Source organism: Triturus cristatus, chromosome 1_1 (genome assembly GCF_964204655.1).
Source record: "Triturus cristatus chromosome 1_1, aTriCri1.1, whole genome shotgun sequence".
Taxonomy (NCBI): Eukaryota; Metazoa; Chordata; class Amphibia; order Caudata; family Salamandridae; genus Triturus; species Triturus cristatus.
In genome coordinates, this window is record NC_140579.1 from 1,136,822,838 (window position 1) to 1,136,839,986 (window position 17,149).

General features: G+C 49.6%; 1 protein-coding gene across 9 annotated transcripts in view; it reads left to right on the plus strand.

The window, feature by feature from the left end:
- The window catches only part of LOC146871736 (zinc finger CCCH domain-containing protein 11A-like), an 858,888-nt gene that overhangs the window by 584,889 nt on the left and 256,850 nt on the right, over positions 1 to 17,149 (plus strand). For 3 of the 9 annotated variants that reach the window (XM_085651270.1, XM_085651268.1, XM_085651272.1), the window contains one exon: positions 2,476 to 2,505. The exons of the other annotated variants lie outside the window; for them this stretch is intronic. In XM_085651270.1, the coding sequence (XP_085507396.1) occupies positions 2,476 to 2,505 (30 nt within the window). The remainder of the gene's footprint in view (positions 1 to 2,475; positions 2,506 to 17,149) is intronic. 9 annotated transcript variants of the gene reach the window in all.

The following is a 17,149-nucleotide window of genomic DNA, read 5'->3' on the forward strand; positions in this document are numbered from 1 at the left end:
GCTCGGCGCCCAAAAAGCCGCTCGGCCAGCCCGGCCGAGTAGCTCCGGATCTCCGAGGCCGATTTCAACCGCAGTGGCCCCGCTAGGATCACCTGCACCAGGGCACTTCCCGCCGTGTAATTTGATGGTCAAAGAGCAAGGCAAAGGTCGGATTGTCTGACGGATTAGGTGTCCGGCCGGCAGAGCCCCGTTACACGGCGGCCATCTTGCAGCTCGGCTCGGCCACGCCCCCTAGCCCGGTGGATAGTTAAATGCATCCAAATATGCTACCTAAAGGCTAAACGTACACTTACAGTTCCCCCTAGGGCGCACTCCACGCGTAAAATAGGGGCTTCTATGGCCTTCTTAGGTAACATCCCCTTAGAAGACATTTGCAAGGCAGCCACGTGGTCTACCACGCATACCTTCACTAAACACTACTGTGTTGACGTGCAGGCCAAACAACAGGTCTCAGTGGGCCAGGCTGTCCTAAAAACTTTATTTCAAGCTGCTGCAACGGATACAGGCGACCACCGCTAAGGGGAAGCACTGCTGTATAATCTATCCTCCGTGTGTGATCTGCAGCTCATATGCCTCGAACGGAATATGCTACTTACCAGTTTGCATCTGTTCTTGGCATGTAGAGCTGCAGAGTCACACACGCCCGCCCGCCTCCCCGGGACCTGTATCTGTTCCAGCATCCGTCTTACTTAGACATTACACATGGACATCCTTTCTTTCATTCCTATACACTCCATCTTTTCCCATCATGGCGAAAAAACAATCTGACGATGGAGTGGATGCCCATGCGCACTGTTGTCCAGGGGAGGAGTCACCAACCTCGTGACCAAAGGCTTCTTCCGAAGACAACAACAACCTGCAATCATCCGAGCCCAACACCAGATGGCGATCTTATCCTCAGTGTGTGACTCTGCAGCTCTACATGCCAAGAACAGATGCATACTGGTAAGTAGCATATTCCTTTTAGAACCAAAATGGACTTGGTAAAGGCAAGTAGAATTGTTCTTTTCAAGACCAGTTGATCAAAACAAGCACGCTGGATGAAATTGACTTTGTTACAGGTTTGTAAAATATTTAAAGACAGTAGTTTTTTGTAATTACTTTGTGATTACTTTTCAGATTGCTCTTTAGAGTACTTTTTAGATTCCCTTTTCTACCCAGCGTGATGTGCCTAGATATCACATTGGGACATTTCTTAGACAAGGGTAGTAGAACAGTTTAGCATTAAAACACAGTTGCTTAGGTTTCCATACAAACACAACTCAACGCTTAGAACTTTTTCAGAGGAAAACAGTCAACCTAATTTCCTCCGTAGAATTGCATTATCGGTTTTTACGGTTGAGTTTCTGGGGTTAGAACAAGGGTTCCCCAAGGGTCAAGGATGCACTCACAAAGCACCCTCAGCGGTACTAGGGCAGCCGAATGCAGAGTGCTGAGGCCCAATATTTGCCTATGGGGCAAGGGGGCCGTCGGTTGGTGGCTTTGCTCGGGCAAGCCACAGAGTTGAGGGAGCAGAGCTCCTAGTGTTGAGCTCAAGGCAAAGGGTGCTGCTTTGGCGTCTGGTGCCTTGTTGGTTTCAATGGGTCGGAACAAACACTGCAGGTTCGCGCAGGGAGGTATGCTGGAGGTATGCTGGAGGTATATACACAGTACACCTTAGCACACCCAAAAAGAGTGACTATAATCCTAAGTTTGTCAAAAGAACAACACATGCACAGTAAACAATAGTCAGTATTTCAAGTGTCCATAAACACAGTCGTATGACAAGAAACTCTCCAATCAGGTCCGGTTGCAGATTTTTTAATGATCAAGCAACAACGCAGAACAGCAGCAGCCAACACGCGAGTTGCCATACGTTTCTCACCAGATTTTCGCCTTGAATGAGGACTTATCAAGGTCCAGTGGGTTTACCATGACGACAAACCGCTTTTGAGAACGTGTCTCGGCCGCATACATTCTCATGTGATACGGAGAGTAATATAGGTGGCGGTTATTCGGGAACTAATTTTCCAAGTTATAATATATACTCTGCGACTTTGAACTAGCTAGGAGCCATAACCTCGACTTTCAAGCCTTGAAAAAGCCCAGAGGGCGAAACGCGCGTCGGCTGCTGCTGTTCTGCGTTGTTGCTTGTTCATTAAAAAATCTGCAACCGGACCTGATTGGAGAGTTTCTTGTCATACGACTGTGTTTATGGACACTTGAAATACTGACTATTGTTTACTGTGCATGTGTTGTTCTTTTGCCAAACTTAGGATTATAGTCACTCTTTTTGGGTGTGCTAAGGTGTACTGTGTATATATATGTAGCATTTGGGTTTGTCCTAAATGCGTTGATACCCTGATGGGTGGGTATTGTTGACACCGTTGAGCACCTCTATATGTGAAATTTAAGATATACATATCGATGAACTTCAAACTATTGTTGTGGATGTGCAGATCCTAAAGCAAATACCCATGTCTTTTGTGATTATAGGTATGCTGGAGGTGACCACTGGTGGGAGAGGTAAGTTGGGATGCAGGGAGTTGGCTGGACAGTCAGTTGGGCCACCCAAGGCCGTGGGGTGTTGGTGGAGGGGTGTCTCTATGCATCGGGTTACCTTACCAGCTCCGGTTGCGTTTGGGGGGACCCTCCAGATAGAGGCTGCAGGTATCATCGGGAGGCTTGAGGTAGGTCAGGGATCACGAGATCCCAGGTGAGGATCGCTGGGGAGACTTCGTGGTGTTGGGCCACTCGGGCTTTGGGCGTCAGGTGCTGGCTCGCGGATTTGGGTAGAGCCCGAGTCTGGTTCTTGAGCAAGTACGTTGCTCACTGGAGACAAAGTCTTGTAGGGAAGGCAGGGCAGGTCCTCCGGGTTCTGGGGGGTGCGGACTGCAGTACACACTGGGATTCCGCTGGAGCAGGTGGAGGGCGGGACAGGCCAGTAGGGCTGGGGCCAAGGCAGTTGGTGTCGTCCTCTTCTTCCTTCAGCATGGCTCTTCAGTCCTTCATGCTTGTCTAAGGAGGCAAGGTTCGAGGTTGTCCCTAAATGCCAAATTTAGGGGCGTTTCAGGTAGGTACAGGTTGAGACCAATGTGTCCCTTCCTTGGGGTGGGTACACCCCCTATTATGCCATCCTCCAGTGGGAAGGAGGCATAAGCTTCTCTGGTTGGCTGGGTCTCCCATTTTCAAGATGGCAGGGACTGAGAGTTGTGCCACGCCTCCTCCACCCGAGGGGTGGAGTTGGCAAAGGTGGGCACACCTCTCCTCCTATCTTGGTTTTCCCACCGATTCTCCCTCCCAAATTAGGGGTTAGAACCGGTGTAGGCCAGTTGCTGGGAGCAGCAAATGGCTGGGTCACCTCACAAAAGCGAAAGGCCTTTGAAGCTTCCCCTTCGTGGACCCTGCCCAATCTGGGGGAGGAGGCTTGGCACCTCTGCTTTGCTTTGCTTCAGAACCCCAAGACCGGGAAGCCCTCGACCCAGCGGTCCAGAAACATGTCTGGAGGTGGCAGCTGGCGAGCAGCCACTCAGCCAGGACACTAGAGTTAGGTCATTTTTCAGGTGGCGCCTCTAAGATGCCCTCTGAGTTCATTTGGCATTAAATCCCACACTGGCATCGGTGTTGGTTTAATCGGCTGAGAAGATTGATACCAAACTTCCCAGAATTTACTAAAGCCATTATGGTGCTGTGGCGTTCTTAATGACAAACTCTCAGACCATATACTCTTTATGGCTTTTCTGCACTTACAATGTCTAAGAATGGACTTAGACACTGTAGGGGTGCAGGGCTCATGCACCTGTACCCTCACCAGTGGTATAATGCACCCAGCTAGAGGGGTGTCTTACAAATACCACAACCAATGGGTTGTAGGCATGACACACAGTTATGTGTGCCATGTTGAATCTTAATACTTCTCTGCACCAAAACATGCAGCCTTCAAGGGCAGTGTGTGTTAGTGTTAGGCTACAGGGCCTCTAAGGGTGGCACAATATGTGCTGAGGTCCTTAGAGTGTTACAACAAACAAATGATGGACGGAATGCTGACAATGCAGACATTCTCCCCCAGTCAAGAGATCTGGGTTAAATCCATCGTTCTTTTGCCCACTACACCACCCCAGTTTAGACATGGCTATATGCAAATCAGTCTTGACCCTGTGCCTCATGGGAACAGTCCAGCCCGAACTGCCAAGCCATGTCTTCCCTGGACCGGAATCAAGCATCCTAGGACCGGTTTCTGGCTATCAGCCGTCATCAGCCAGGATAGCTTGACTCCAGTGGCGTAGTGAGCACGGGTCCCACGTCTGGGAATACCCATTCCACTTAGGGCGAAAAGTGTTACAACAAACAAATGATGGACGGAATGCTGACAATGCAGACATTCTCCCCCAGTCAAGAGATCTGGGTTAAATCCATCGTTCTTTTGCCCACTACACCACCCCAGTTTAGACATGGCTATATGCAAATCAGTCTTGACCCTGTGCCTCATGGGAACAGTCCAGCCCGAACTGCCAAGCCATGTCTTCCCTGGACCGGAATCAAGCATCCTAGGACCGGTTTCTGGCTATCAGCCGTCATCAGCCAGGATAGCTTGACTCCAGTGGCGTAGTGAGCACGGGTCCCACGTCTGGGAATACCCATTCCACTTAGGGCGAAAAGTGTTACAACAAACAAATGATGGACGGAATGCTGACAATGCAGACATTCTCCCCCAGTCAAGAGATCTGGGTTAAATCCATCGTTCTTTTGCCCACTACACCACCCCAGTTTAGACATGGCTATATGCAAATCAGTCTTGACCCTGTGCCTCATGGGAACAGTCCAGCCCGAACTGCCAAGCCATGTCTTCCCTGGACCGGAATCAAGCATCCTAGGACCGGTTTCTGGCTATCAGCCGTCATCAGCCAGGATAGCTTGACTCCAGTGGCGTAGTGAGCACGGGTCCCACGTCTGGGAATACCCATTCCACTTAGGGCGAAAAGTGTTACAACAAACAAATGATGGACGGAATGCTGACAATGCAGACATTCTCCCCCAGTCAAGAGATCTGGGTTAAATCCATCGTTCTTTTGCCCACTACACCACCCCAGTTTAGACATGGCTATATGCAAATCAGTCTTGACCCTGTGCCTCATGGGAACAGTCCAGCCCGAACTGCCAAGCCATGTCTTCCCTGGACCGGAATCAAGCATCCTAGGACCGGTTTCTGGCTATCAGCCGTCATCAGCCAGGATAGCTTGACTCCAGTGGCGTAGTGAGCACGGGTCCCACGTCTGGGAATACCCATTCCACTTAGGGCGAAAAGTGTTACAACAAACAAATGATGGACGGAATGCTGACAATGCAGACATTCTCCCCCAGTCAAGAGATCTGGGTTAAATCCATCGTTCTTTTGCCCACTCGATTCAAGCAAGCCTGGCTGAAGACGGCTGAAATGCCAGAAACCGGTCCTAGGAAGCTTGTTTCCGGTCCAGGGAAGGCATGGCTTAGCAGTTCGGGCTGGACTGTTCCCATGAGGCACAGGGTCAGACTGATTTGCATATGGCCATGTCTGAACTGGGGTGGCAGAGTGGGCTAAAGAACGGTGATGGATCAAACCCAGATCTGTTGACTGGGTGTGAGTGTTTGATTGGTTCTGATGCTCCGTCCATCACCACCCCCTTTTGTACCGCTTTGTTCGCCATAAGTTGGCAGGGTATGCTCAGACGTGAGTCCCTTGCTCACTTTGCCACTCGATTCAAGCAAGCCTGGCTGAAGACGGCTGAAATGCCAGAAACCGGTCCTAGGAAGCTTGTTTCCGGTCCAGGGAAGGCATGGCTTAGCAGTTCGGGCTGGACTGTTCCCATGAGGCACAGGGTCAGACTGATTTGCATATGGCCATGTCTGAACTGGGGTGGCAGAGTGGGCTAAAGAACGGTGATGGATCAAACCCAGATCTGTTGACTGGGTGTGAGTGTTTGATTGGTTCTGATGCTCCGTCCATCACCACCCCCTTTTGTACCGCTTTGTTCGCCATAAGTTGGCAGGGTATGCTCAGACGTGAGTCCCTTGCTCACTTTGCCACTCGATTCAAGCAAGCCTGGCTGAAGACGGCTGAAATGCCAGAAACCGGTCCTAGGAAGCTTGTTTCCGGTCCAGGGAAGGCATGGCTTAGCAGTTCGGGCTGGACTGTTCCCATGAGGCACAGGGTCAGACTGATTTGCATATGGCCATGTCTGAACTGGGGTGGCAGAGTGGGCTAAAGAACGGTGATGGATCAAACCCAGATCTGTTGACTGGGTGTGAGTGTTTGATTGGTTCTGATGCTCCGTCCATCACCACCCCCTTTTGTACCGCTGAGGTCCTTAGAGGCCTTCCCTGGTCATAGTGCCCTTGGCACCCATGGTACCTTTTACAAGGGACTTGCATGTGGCCAGAGAGGTGCCAATTGGGGGTGCAAAGGTACAGTTTTAGAGAAAGAACACAGGCCCTGGTTAGCAGGAACCCAGTGACACTTAGTCAAAGAGCATCAACATCAGGCAACATGGGGGAGGCAACCATGCAAAAAGGGGCACTTTCCTACACAGAGCATAAAAATATTATAAACCCAAAAAAATCCACTCCTTAAAGTGAACAGTGGTTCCTTCCCATGTGAAATGATTGTTTCATAGTGCCCAAATGGACTATTTGCTATCCAGTTCCAGGATGCAGTTAATGGGTCTCTCGTGGTTGTTAAACGTATTACAACGTTAAATGGCTACCAGAGTTCAAACTGGGCACCACTTGTGCTGAAAATTGACTAGTAATCACTGTAAGTGTACCAGTTTCTTGTGAATGGCTGTCACGGTCAAAATCCTTAAGTAGCATGGGAATTAATTGGACCTGGGTCACTCCCTTAAGCCATACACTCCCACTTGTAACTGGGGAACTTGAAGGTCCCGGTGTAAATGCATCCTCAAAATGTGATATTTCCAGATTCTTAAAACATATTGGGGTGGTACAACTATGTTCGAGGCATGTGGGCTGCTGAATTCATATCTGTGCATAGATCGCCGCCTAGTGTTGGGTCCGGATGTTTGCACGTTGTTGTCCTGGAAGAGTCTTCGAAGTATCACGAGATAGGTGACTCCTCCCCTGGACCACAGTGCGCATGGGCATCCTCTCCATCCTTAGATTGTTTTTTCCGCCATTGGGTTCGGATGTGCTTATCTTAGCTCAAGTTAGGAAAATTTTGTTTAAGGCCAAAAGGCCTTTAGTTTTCGTCGGTACTGTTCCCGCTCGGTATTGACTGCTTTCTTGCTTAGTTTAGAAACTTCTTCCAGTTTTTCGGATCCGTTTAATCCGAACATCGACCTTACATCGACGATGGAATCGAGGACCCCATTCAAACGGTGTCCTGTATGCCACGCCAAATACCCACACATCGACGTCCACCCGGTATGCAACAAATGTCTCTCGCCGGATCACGACGAATCGAAATGTATGGCCTGTGCCCGATTCCGATCCAAGAAGACTCTCGGAATCGACGGGCAGCGAGATTAGAAGCGCAGCAATCGGCACCGGCCCCGGCCAACATCTTCAGCACCGAGGACGAAGATGTTGAAAGCGTGGAAGAAGTAAACTCCAGCCCCGCTTCCGAACACGATTCCCGATCGGAAGACGCCGATGAAGCGCTTTTTCACAGGGAAGAAGCCGTCGATGAGGTAGGAGACTACGATGAGGCCTTTGGGGCCGAAGAAGATAGCTCTGGTGAAGAGCCAGGCCTACCCGTCGAAACGGAGGCTATCAAAGTGCGTCATTCTACGGCTCCGGTCAAGGGATCGCCTCCGGGCCTTACCCGAGATCAATCCCAAAGTTCTTCGGCCCCGCCTTCGGGCCCGGCCTCGAACATCCAGCACGAGCCTTTATTACCGAAAAAGACTGGTTTCCCTTCAATGAAACCGAAACCAATCGTCGCACCAGTTCCACCGAAACCAAAAGTGAAACTGGCAGTGGTCGGCTCGAAGACCTCCACTCCTTCGACGCCAGCACAGACCATCGGCTCCGAAGGCACTACGAGGGATTTCGGCGCCGAACTCGCTGCAGCAGATATCGGTACCGACCCAAAAAGGAAGGCCATCGGTCCCACAAAAGCACCTTGGCCCCTAGCACCGAAGCAGTCGGCCCCGACCACCAAAGTCAAAATGGCCGCTCCATCTGAGTCCACTTCGAAGACAGCGACACGCGTCAAGTCATCGGCTCCGACGACCGCTGATACCTCTCCTCGGATCGATGACCCTGTGGCTCCGAAGCAGTCGACGCCTACCTCTACGGAACCACTCTGCACCAAAGAACCTTCGGCGTTCTCGGTGCGGCAAGTCGCGGCGTCGTTGCAACGCATCAGGGAACAGGCAGCCCTCCGGTCCACTTCGGGCCCCGACCCGAACAAGGCTCCAAAGGCACCCTCGGCACCAACCAACATCACTTTTGGTTTGCCGCCATCCACGGCGCCGAAGATGTTCGAGATCCGAACACGTGTCCGCCAGACAAAGTCCCCATCTACTGGACACTCTCCTACTGAGCCTTCACAGTCACAATTCATCGACGCCGACACTGGCAGACTCATGCTCCGAAAACGGAAGGTCACGCCAGAGCAGGCCTTGGACTCCTACAGAATCCCTCTGAAGCAGAAACTGCCAGCAGAGTCGGAACCGGTTCTATACGAACGCTTGCACACGTCCTATCAGGATCCCCAGTCCTTTTCTCCTACGCCCTCCGACACGGACGCAATGGAGGATTACATAGGTGATGATACCACCTACCCTAGGGATATCGATCCTGAAGAGCAGCAGGACCCAGATCAAGCTTGGGATGACCCTGCAGACCAGGGTGCCGCAACAGATACCCAGGACACGCAGCTTTACGGCGTAAAAACATCTCCCACAGAGGACACTGCTGCCTTCAATGCCCTCATAGAACGTGCTGCAGCCAATCATGGAGTACAACTCCACTCTGACACAGTTGAGGAAGACTTCTTGGTGGACACTTTCGCCTCCTCCGAGAGAACTGTCAAAACTTTGCCCATGTTGAAAGGTGTTCTCAAGCCTGCAAAGGACATTTTCAAGGAAACAACCAGGGCACGGGTGCTAAACCCCAGGATTGAAAAAAAATACAAACCTGCGCCCGGGGACCCTATGTACATTAGAGGTCAGTTACCTCTGGACTCCATGGTGGTTGCTAACGCTCGCAAACGAGCCCACTCGCAAACAACAGGTGATGCTCCTCCCCCAGACAAGGAGTCCAAAGTGCTGGAGACCTCAGGCAAGAGAATTGCAGCTCAAGCAGCAAACATCTGGCGCATTGCCAATACACAGGCCCTCATGGCTCGCTATGATCGTTCACACTACGACACGCTAGAGTCACTACTCCAGCATCTGCCAGACGAATACAAAGAGGCAGCGGAGCTCCTCATCAGAGAGGGACAACTTCTTACCAACGCATCCATTAAGTGCGCACTAGATGCTGCCGACACAGCTGCAAGTGCGATAAACACCAGCGTCATGTTACGACGACACGCTTGGTTAAGAATCTCCGGATTCAAACCAGAGATTCAAAACAACATCCTGAATCAGCCAGTCAACCCCGACTACTTATTCGGCCCAGAAGTTGACACCACCTTAGAAAAAATAAAGAAGGACACTGACACTGCGAAGTCAATGGGAGCTCTGCAAACGCAGACATTTCGTAGTGGCTCCTTTCGTCGCCCCGGGAATAGGGGAGCAGCTAGAGGCCAGGGGTCACAGCAGCAATACACTAAAGGGGGCACACAGAGTACCTACGATAAAACCAACAGAGGTGGATATCGTGGCTCCAGCACCAAGGGCAGAGGACGCGGTTACGGCAACACCAGGTCCTCACCCAAGAACAAAACGTGACGCCCTCTCCCTTCCCCCCGACCACATAACACCTGTCGGGGGGGAGACTCCAGCGGTTCCTGTCCACGTGGAAAACCATCACCACGGACAGGTGGGTCAGGGATATTATCCAGCACGGTTACTGTCTCGAATTAACCTCCACTCCACCCACAATACCGCCAAAGCACCGTCCTATGTCCGCAGAGCACATAGCATTATTGCAGCAGGAAGTGCTAAGTATGCTGCAAAAAGGTGCAATAGAGGTCGTGCCCGTCAACCAGCAGGGGACAGGGGTGTACTCTCTGTACTTCCTAATCCCAAAAAAGGACGGGTCGCTCAGACCTATACTAGACCTGAGACCCCTCAACCACTACATTCTGTCAGAGCATTTTCATATGCTCACCCTACAGCAGGTTCTCCCGCTGCTCAGCCAGGGAGACTTCCTAGCCACACTAGACCTCAAAGATGCGTACTTCCACATACCCATACACCCGTCACACAGGAAATATCTCCGGTTCACTATTCAGGGACAGCACTATCAATTCAAAGTCCTCCCCTTCGGCGTGACAACAGCACCCAGGGTTTTTACCAAGTCCCTAGCTACAGTGGCTGCACATCTACGGAGACAACACATTCACGTCTACCCTTACCTGGACGACTGGCTTGTTCAGGCAAAGTCAGCCCAGCAATGTGCCAGCCACATGTCCCTCACCATTCACCTTCTTCACAGTCTGGGATTCTCACTAAATTACTCAAAATCACATCTACAACCCGCACACGTACGACAGTACCTGGGCGCGACCATAGATACTCTGGCAGCCACAGCTCAGCCAAATTTAGTGAGGATCAACAGCATGCAACTGCTGATCTCAAAGTTCAAACCTCAACACTCCCTTCCTGCGCGAGTGTTCATGCAGTTGATAGGCATGATGGCCTCCTGCATTTTCATAGTCCCGCATGCGAGACTACATATGCGCCCGCTTAAGGAGTGCTTAGCACGTCAATGGAATCAGGCTCACGGGCAATTAAAAGACCTAGTGTTGGTGAGCGGTCGGGAATACAACTCTCTGCATTGGTGGAATCCACAAAACCTTTGCAAGGGCCGACTATTCCAAGAGCCTATTCCACAAATAATACTGACGGCGGACGCCTCTCTCCAGGGATGGGGAGCTCATGTACTCAATTACACAGTGCAGGGACTATGGACAACACAACAAAAGAAGATGCACATCAACGTTCTGGAACTGATAGCAATCTTCCTCGCCATGAAGGCATTCAAAGTACACTTGTGCAACAAAGTTGTGTTGATCCGGACGGACAACATGACTGCCATGTACTACATACAAAAGCAGGGAGGAACACACTCTCCACAGTTGTCTCACCTGGCTCAGAGCATGTGGAAGTGGGCCATTCAGAGGAACATATTCCTCATGGCGGAACACCTCCCCGGCAAGGACAACCAGATGGCGGATCTGCTCAGCAGACACAGCCACCAGATGCACGAGTGGGAGCTACACCCATCCGTACTCCAACCGTACTTCCAACAGTGGGGTCATCCAGAGATAGACCTATTCGCCACAAACGAAAACGCAAAATGCCAAAGCTTTGCCGCCAGGTTCCCACATCCGCAATCGCAGGGCAATGCGATATGGATGAACTGGTCCGGCAGATTTGCGTACGCTTTTCCCCCAGCGCCATTAATACCGCTGGTGGCACGCAAACTGCGACAGCACTCACTGACACTCATCCTAGTTGCTCCAACGTGGGCGCGCCAGCCATGGTACACCACCTTTCTGGAACTTTCCGTGGTGCCGCATCAAAGGCTGCGGATAAAACCTGCACTCTTAACGCAGAGCCATGGCGAAATTCAGCACCCAGATCCGCAACAGCTGAACCTGGCAATCTGGCTCCTGAAGTCCTAGAGTTTGGCTACCTAAACCTGCCACCTGACTGTATGGAGATCATCAAGGAGGCCAGGAGACCCACTACCAGAGCTTGCTATGCAGCTAAATGGAAGAGGTTTGTCATTTACTGCACCAACAATGACATTAACCTGCTAGACGCATCCATTCAAAACATAATCTGTTACCTCTTACACTTATACCGATGCAATCTGGCATACACCCCAATCCGTATCCATTTAACCGCAATAGCAGCCTATCTCCAAAACAGGCAGCACCTCTCTTTATTCAGAGTGCCTGCCATCAAAGCCTTCTTGGAAGGACTTAAACGAGTGATTCCCCCAAGGCACCCACCAGCACCAGTGTGGAACCTCAACTTGGTCCTCACCAGACTAATGGGTCCACCCTTCGAACCTCTCCACTCATGTGAGATTCAATTCCTCACCTGGAAAGTAGCTTTCCTAGTAGCAATCACTTCGTTAAGAAGAGTTAGTGAACTCCAGGCACTAACCATTCAAGAGCCATTCATACAAGTTCACACAAACAGGGTCGTACTACGTACCAACCCCAAATTCATGCCTAAAGTAATATCGCAGTTCCACATGAATCAAACTATTGAACTGCCTGTTTTCTTTCAAAATCCACAAAATGTCGCTGAGAGAATGCTCCATACACTAGATGTAAAGAGGGCCCTCATGTACTATATAGACAGAACTAAGGACTTTAGAAAGACAAAACAACTTTTCGTTGCCTTTTCTCCACAACACAAGGGCAACGCCATTTCCAAAGCAGGTATAGCCAGATGGATTGTTAAATGTATTCAAATTTGCTATCAAAAAGCTAAACGCACACGAACGATTCCCCCACGAGCCCACTCAACACGAAAGTTAGGGGCGTCCATGGCTTTCCTGGGAAACATTCCTTTACAGGAAATATGTAGAGCAGCCACATGGTCCACTATCCATACATTTACCAAACACTACTGCGTAGATGTACACTCAAAACAGCAGGCAGCTGTAGGACAGGCTGTTCTCAAAACTCTTTTTCAGACTGCTGCAGCTGGCATTGGTAGCCGCCGCTAATAGGAGGTACTGCTATGTATTCTATGCACAGATATGAATTCAGCAGCCCACATGCCTCGAACTGAATATGCTACTTACCAGTATGCATCTGTTCTTGGCATGTAGGGCTGCTGACATTCATATCGCCCACCCTCCTCCCCGGCGCCTGTAGCAGCTTCAGCTCTCAGAATTACTGTATAGCATGGTCATCACTTACTGTATCTACTCCATCACTGCCACAATGGCGAAAAACAATCTAATGATGGAGAGGATGCCCATGCGCACTGTGGTCCAGGGGAGGAGTCACCTATCTCGTGATACTTCGAAGACTCTTCCAGGACAACAACGTGCAAACATCCAGACCCAACACTAGGCGGCGATCTATGCACAGATATGAATGTCAGCAGCCCTACATGCCAAGAACAGATGCATACTGGTAAGTAGCATATTCATTCTGAAATCATAGCGACAATCTTCATCCACAAAATTTCTATCCATGATCCAGTATGGATAAAAAAGGATGTGAAAAAGGGATAATGTCTGGTCCAACAAAATTGGGGAAAGTTAGTGGGTGCTGTGGTGGAGGGGTGGATGGGAGGCACTTATAATGGGTACATTAGTTAAATTTATCCTGCACATCCTTGGCCATCTTGATGTCTAGATGTCATTCTTTGTTCAAGGACAGCTGGGGTTTCAGGTATCCCAGGTTCCTCATCCGCTCACATTCTTTAGCATCTGTCACATACATCTTTAGTAGGGTGGCCTTGTTCTTTTTTCTTCTGGTCACTGCTGCTCCTGCCCTCACCCAGGGCTCAAGCATATCTTCTACTGTGTCATGGCACGATGCTGGCGGGACGTTGTGTCCTAGACTTAGTTCCGGCATTGAGAGTAAGAGAAGAATAGATTGTGGTCTTGGACACATGGTTTATTTCAGGTTTAACGGCAGAGCTTTCCGATGCTAAAGATAATACAAGGAATCGATTGTGAAAAGTTGGCCCTTATCCATTTGTCGGACTGTACATTTGGAAAGCAGTCATAGCAAAATTGTACTAACTACCAGTGCACTGCAGGGTATCTTTTCCTGAACATTTCTATAACGAGAAGAGGTTGTGGTCCGGCAACAAATGGTCTAAAGAGTATATATTCAAACAGGCAGGTCAGGCTCTCAAAGTGTGATCTTAAATGTTTAGACTACCTTCCGATCAGGACAAAAGAGAAGGTCACACATGATGTGGATTGGGCTCCTACAGATATGTCATCATTGGACATGCAGCAGTTTGTGACCGAACCCACTCACGTCGCTGGTCACACTCTAAACACCATCTTTTCCAATAGCCAAATCTCTGTACTTTGTATAAGATCCCTTGTCTGGTCTGACCACGCCGTCATCTACTTTCACTGGACATTGGGCCATGGCCACGCAAGCGAAGGACGCATTCCTCTCTATACCACCTAAATTGGGTGATTGTCTCTCCCTTGGAGTTCAGCCTTGCCTTGAGCGAGCTTACTCCTTAAATGAGCGGGTACATTGAGGTCAATGCTCGATCGGTCTACACCTGGCTTATGCAGGCAGCCGACTGCAGAGTGCCCATTAAACAGTGAGATATCATGCCCTCAAGAAAACGACACTCAGACCCTTGGTTCAACAATGAGCTCAAGGAGCTCAGAAAGTACTGTAGGAAACTAGAAAGGAGCTGACGGCATGAGTTCCTTCCTAATGACAGATCTATATACAAGAAGCTTTGAATTCGTATCACCAAGCAATCAAAAAAGCACACTCCGATTTTTTTCATAGCTCAGATTGACACATCCCACAACAAACCTGGTGAGGTATTTAAAATCATTAAAAGGTTTACTCACCTGGACACCCTGCTGCAGCCATTAACACCCTCTATCAAATTCTGCACACAACTCTCCAATTTCTTTTATTCTAAAATCAAAACCATTGTGGAATCCTTAGATGTCACAAACGCTGTCTCCATGGGAATTAGTTGCGCCATGGCTCGGCTGGAGGTTAGATCGTCCCAGTGTGGCCAATTGTTACAGGAATTTGCCTCTATCTTGATGGAGTCTGCTCATGCACTGTGAACATCTAAATCTGGGTCGCCTGATGACCCTTGCCTTCCCCATATTCTGTTCTCCAAAAGCGCCACCATTAATTACTAGAGAAGCACAAAAGTTTACAGCTCTCTGCCTTCTTAGAGCAGAACAAGTTACTGCACCCCTCCCAGTTGGGCTTTCTCCCGGGCTTCAGCACTGAGACCACACTGCTGAAGGTGGCTGATATAATAAGACTAGCGGTGGGTTAGGGGAAGCAGGTGGCACTGATTCTCCTTGATCTATCCTCTGCTTTTTACAAGGTCTCTCATTGGACACTCCTGCAGCGCCTCAGTTCTATAGGCTTTTGTGGCTCAGCCTTGGCGTGGCTCTTCTCCTTTCTGGCAGACAGGTCCCAATCAGTTTAGGTGGCCCCAGTTGCCTCAGAACCAAATCCCTTTGGGGTTTCTCAGGGGGCTGCATTGAGCCCCACATTATCCAATGGTTATATGATCCCTTTTGCAACCTTGATAGAATCGTTTGGAGTGCAAATAGTATCCTATGCTGATGATACGCAACTGCTCCTCACCCTGGGCAGAAACGTACCCAACACACTGAGCAATTTCCAGGCATGCTTGATAGCTGTGTTCCAAGGGATGCATGACAGTTGCCTTCAATGCAACACCAGCAAGACAGAAATCCTGCTCTTTAATATTCCACCACCCAGCTGGGACAACGGCTATTGGCCAAATGATGTCCTGCCGCTACCAGACCCTACTATGTTGGCGTGTAATCTTGGAGTGAATTTGATAGTGCTTCTTTCCTTTTCCCCACAGGTGAGAGGGGTAATAGCTACCTGTTTTGGTCTGCTAAAAATGGTAAAAAAAAGTTTACTCCAGTATTGGCTCTTTCATAGATTCACATGCCTGAATCATTCCCTGTCGTCGAGACAGGAGTCTCTGCTACATAAAAAAGCATTGCTTAGTAGTATAGCAAACTGAAAAAAGGCCTAGGCCCATTTTCCTTTGCAACCCATAACCTTCGTTATGTAAAAAAGGACCAAACTTGTCTCTGAAACAATCAGAGCCTGTCACCCTCTAGAGCACTCCTGAGAGAACCTTCTGCCCCTCAGATTTTCTACCGCACGTAGTGCTAGGGAGTCTCCTTTGAGCTCTGCTCAAATTCTACAGTTGGTTCTAGATTGAGGAGATTTTTCAACTGATTTTTCTACATCAGCTGTTGGAGAATGGCTGATAAGGAGAAGGGCTTGTTTAGAGCCTGTGCCACCTGTTCAAAGAAGAGGTTATATACTGACGACCCTCATAAAGATTGTATATACTGCCTTTACCCACACCATCAGGCGAAGGAGTGTAAGGTATGTCGTACCTTTTCTAATAAGACTCTGAGGGATCGTGAAGGCAGACTGTTAATTTGGCTCCAAAAACTTAAGACCAGGAAGGACGTCGTGTCTAATGACAGTGATGAGGCGTCAACTGTATCAAGGAGGTCTCAGAAGAGAGGTAGATCTCCTCAGGCTCATACCTCAGGGGAGAAACCTGAGATGCTGTTAAAAAGATCACATCTAGGTCTTCAGAGCGCAGTCCCTCAATCTCCTCAAATTAAGGAAAAGGAGAGTAAGGGTCGTGCTTCAGGGGTAAAGCATTCAAAGAAGACAAGTTCAGAGCCTTCAATATCAACCCTTAAAATTAAACATACGCTTAAAAAACCAGCTTCTACTTCGCCTGAAGAAAAATTAGAAAAATCTTCATCGCCGACGGGATCGACGACGAAGAAAGTAGGTTCGTCGACGAAGAAAAGTGAGATAAAGGTCATTATTAAACCTGTAACCTCGTCGACGATGGCATCGGCAACAGCAGCGACGACGACAGTGACGACGACCACAACTACGTCGTCGACGGCACCGTCGACGACAGTGACAACTGCATCGTCGACAACGGCAACGATGACTACAGCGTCGACGGCTTCATCAGCGACGACGGTGTAGTCGGCGGTTACTATGGCAATCTCGTCGACGGGCCAGAAAAACTGGATTTTGCCAGGAAAAAAAGGATTACCCCGGACATTACATCTCCTAGTAAGGTAACGCCTCTGGTTCCATCCCACTTGTTGGAGGAGGAAGACTCGCAGGAGGAAGATAATGAGGGTCCTTTTGGTTATGCAAGTAGCCCCGCTCAGTTACACGTTAAATGTCAGGAAGATGACTGGGAGGATGATTATGGGGGTTATCAAGACCGCCCCCGACAACATGATCAGGAAGAGATGGTGAGTGTTCCAGCTT